Below are 3,612 nucleotides of genomic sequence, written 5' to 3'. Positions count from 1 at the left end.
GTCAGCGTGTAATGCTGGGCCCAGAGCCGCCTCCCAGCCCTTCGGCAGAGGATGAAGGGGCTCGGCCCCGGGGTCCCAGCTCCCCTCCCCCACTCGGACCCTCGGTGAGCACCCAGGGCCAGCGGCTCCATTTTAGAACTGAAGACACTGAGGATCAATCAGGGCAGCGTGCTCAGCGTTCCTGCGGTTCGTCCTGCACACCTGGCTAGGCGACTTTAGGCGACTTCAGGCGACAAGGGTCACGTCTCTTTAGGGTGTGAAGACCCCCCAAGATAACATGGGCTGAGAAATTAGCACAGTGGCTAGCGTGCCTTCATTTCCAAGAAATGAGGTCATTCTTAGGCTAAGCTGCCGAAGGCTCCCCAGCTGAGAAGTGGCCTGACCGGCATGGAGACCAGGGCTGTCTGAGGCTTACCCTTCGCCTTACTCTCTTCGACTAACTCGCTTGTCCAGCCATAGCAACACTTTGCCCAAAATGGTAGAAGATTCTAGCTTCCTTCATGACCCTACTACCCTCTCCAACCAACTTGCCCACTTTCTGTTTTTACTGTTCTTTGTTTCTCCAGAGCAAGCCCCACTTCCACATGTCTGGTTTTCTAAGCTCCCTTCCTTACCCACAGCCTTCAGCGAATAATCTGGTATTTCTAAGACAACGAAACAGCATTTCGAATTTACGAAATGCCTTTTAAGTGCTCTATGGAATTCGAAGCCTCAGACCTAAGGAACTTTCTGCTGGAAGATACTCTTCATGAGGAACCGCATATACGCCTCCTATTAGCAGAATGTCCTCTCCTGGAGCCTGGCTGCAGTGTCACTGCGGAGACAGTAAACACAGTGCTGCAACGTACTGAAGATTAAGTCACAGGAGCCCTAACCCCGGGGACACCCCAGGGGAAAAGCTACTGAGCACCTACGTGCTGCCCCAGCAGCCTTGGCTGAGTCGCCGGCCCTACTGAACCTCACTTTCTGCGTTTGTAAAATGGAAGCGATAAGTGTCCCTCTCTTTTTGGGAGAGGATCAGATGTGCTGAGGGGCTGGCACAGGGCCTGGCGTACACTAGGCTGGCAAACGTCTACTCCTTCCCCCCTTCTTTCTCACCAAGGACTCATCTCCACTTTGCTTTCTCCGTTTACGGCCAACGCGGCTGGAATGCCGAAGTGTCTATTCCACAAGGCTCGATACGTAATTCTAGACTTCTTAGACAGTGTCGGATCCAAACCCTAGCCTTACAGCAAGGAAGCAGGCCCAGAGGGCTGACTTGGCCAAGGTCACCGAGCAAATGTGTCGCGGCAGCAGGGCTAGCCCGGTGTCTGGCTTGCCGAGCTCATGCCCTTGCTTGCACGGAGCCTGGGAAGCCCTCTCAGTCTCACCTTGTTTCCTTTGCTTGCCCTCCAGCCCCCTGGGCGGCTTGTCTGTAAACCCAGCCCTCCTGCTCCAGGACACCTGTCCCTACCCTGCAGGCCTGCCTCTGCTTTCCCCTCCTGCCTCCTGCCTCTGGCCCTGGCCCCTCCTCCAACCCCGCAGCCTCATCCAATCCAGAGGCCCAAATGTCAGTACACAGGTAGCTAAGACAAAGGTTAGAAAAAGCCCAGAAGACACTTTATTGGAGGTCTCTGCCTCCATTCACAGGAGAAAGGAGCCAGGAGCCCCATCCTGAGGGTCCAGGCATCTCCCCGCCCCTCACTGGCCCAGCTGAGGGCCTAGAACAGTCTGTCTGACCACAACCTGTGGTGGGAGAGGAGCGGGGGGGGTGGGGAATGTCTTAGAAAAAATAGATCTCTATATACATCTGACTATTTATAGCACATAAATTAGGGAGTGCTCTGACCCCTGCCTGCGGAGTCCAAGCAGTGAGGTGGAGGCTGGTCCAGAAAGCAGGGGGCAGGAAGACCCTGTCCTGCCCCCTCTCGCAGCGCCCCTGCGGCTTCCCCTGGCCTCCTTGGCTCAGCCCAGGCATCTGGGGGCGGAAGGCACTGTCTGTAGCCGCTGTCTGGGTTGGGTTAGAGGAGGCACCAGTGAAAGGAGCTGCGCTGGCAGCTATGGTCAGCCGACAAGTCACCTCAAACCCCAGCGCTCGTAATTCCAAGAGGAGGGCAGACAGGAGAGGCCACGAGCCCCGGATCCCAGGATGACGGCTGAACAAGGTCCCAGAACCTCAGCTTCTCTCCACGGCACGGCCCCGGCATGCCCGAACGGTGGGGGCCTGGTGGTCCTCCCAGGAGGGGCTGCAGGCCTCAAGTCCACGCGTTTGGTCCTGGGTCCTGTTCGGACCCTCAGTTCCGACTCCCGGCAACCTCTTCCTCCTTCCAGCCGCTGGAGTTTTTGCCAAACTTGTAGACCAGCCGCCGGCCATCCACCCGCTCCAGGATCTCCCGTTTGTAGTAGTACCTGGGTGCGGACAAGGGTGGTCAGACGCGCCCAGGTGGGGAGCAGCCTGGACTGCGGACGCCCTCCCTCGCCGGCCCCGTTACGCTCACGGGGCCTGGCCCCCTGGGTTCCAGCCTGCGCCTGACCCACTTCCTGCAGCTTTCCTCTTCTTCCCTCCTGCAAGGAGTTGCTGTCTCTGCCCCTTCCTGGCACTCTGGCCTAGAAGGCGTCCACAGTCCCTGGGGCTAACCGTGCTTCTTTGTATCTTACGGCTCTGTCCCGGGGCTTATCATGAAACCACGTGATTTTAGGGCGGGAAGGGACTTTAGTGATTGTTCAGGGGGAAACTGAGGTCCAGATAAGCAATCTAATTAATTCAACAGGGGGAGAGCCAGGACTTGATGGAGGCCTGGGCTCATGCTCTTTTCACCATTAAGAACTTTTCTCAGACACGCCTTGCAGACCATGCAAAGAAATGTCATCAGAGTTTACTGTGTTTGCTATGCCGGCTACTGCTTCCTCCGTGTCACCCTGTAACCCACGAGGCAGGCGGACACTATTATCGTCCCTCGGCAGGACTCACACCTGTCAGGAGGGTGGTGGTCCGAGAGAGCCGCGGTAGCGCGGGCAAGCGGTCCCCGGCAGCGTCCACAGGACCCCCGGCCCCTGCTCACCTCATGGCCCTGCTCAGCTTCTCGTAGGTCATGCTGCTGTTCTTCTTCTTCTGGCCCCAGAGCTGGGCCACTGCCTCGGACCGCAAGAACTTGAAGACGCCCTCTTGCCGGTTCTCCCACTTCATGAGGCCTTCATTGAGCTCCGGGTGGATGAGGATGTCCCGGATGAACTCCCACAGGTGGGTGCCTCTGGGGGCTGCGAGGCCAGAGGCTTCGGTCAGAGGCCGGGATAGCCCCTCTCCTCCGAGGCCAGGGGGCCCCGCCAGGCCCAGCACGCTGCCCGTGGGTGGCCGCGCCGTGGCGGGGCTGCTCCCCCCCACCACGGGGACTGCCTCCCACACAGCGCAGGTGTTCTGGCTGGGGTTTGACAGTGACTGCGACACGCTACTGCCTAAGGAGCCCACGGCTCGGTGGGGGCCACCGCGAGAAAGCCAACACACCAACAGGTGGTGAGAGCTTAGTGAGTACAGGACCAGGGAGCTGGCCCCAGCCTGGGGGACGAGGGGACAGCTTCCTGGAAAAAGTAGCCCCCTGAAGACGAGAAGCAGCCAGGCCTAGTGTGGGGGGGGGG

General features: G+C 58.9%; 1 protein-coding gene across 1 annotated transcript in view; it reads right to left on the bottom strand.

Annotated features, from left to right (window-relative positions):
• Positions 1-1,604: 1,604 nt before the first annotated feature.
• ELF3 (E74 like ETS transcription factor 3) overlaps positions 1,605-3,612 on the bottom strand; it is a 4,982-nt gene continuing 2,974 nt past the window's right edge. The window contains exons 7-8 of the mRNA XM_008685115.2: positions 3,042-3,237; positions 1,605-2,388 (exon numbers count right to left, since the gene is read on the bottom strand). Coding sequence (XP_008683337.1) covers positions 2,274-2,388; positions 3,042-3,237 — 311 coding nt within the window. The 3' untranslated portion in view covers positions 1,605-2,273. The remainder of the gene's footprint in view (positions 2,389-3,041; positions 3,238-3,612) is intronic.

This window comes from Ursus maritimus, unplaced genomic scaffold (assembly GCF_017311325.1).
Source record: "Ursus maritimus isolate PB19 unplaced genomic scaffold, ASM1731132v1 scaffold_2, whole genome shotgun sequence".
NCBI classification, from domain to species: Eukaryota; Metazoa; Chordata; class Mammalia; order Carnivora; family Ursidae; genus Ursus; species Ursus maritimus.
The sequence above is the reverse complement of the archived record's forward strand: the minus strand, read 5'-3'. Positions and strand labels throughout refer to the sequence as shown.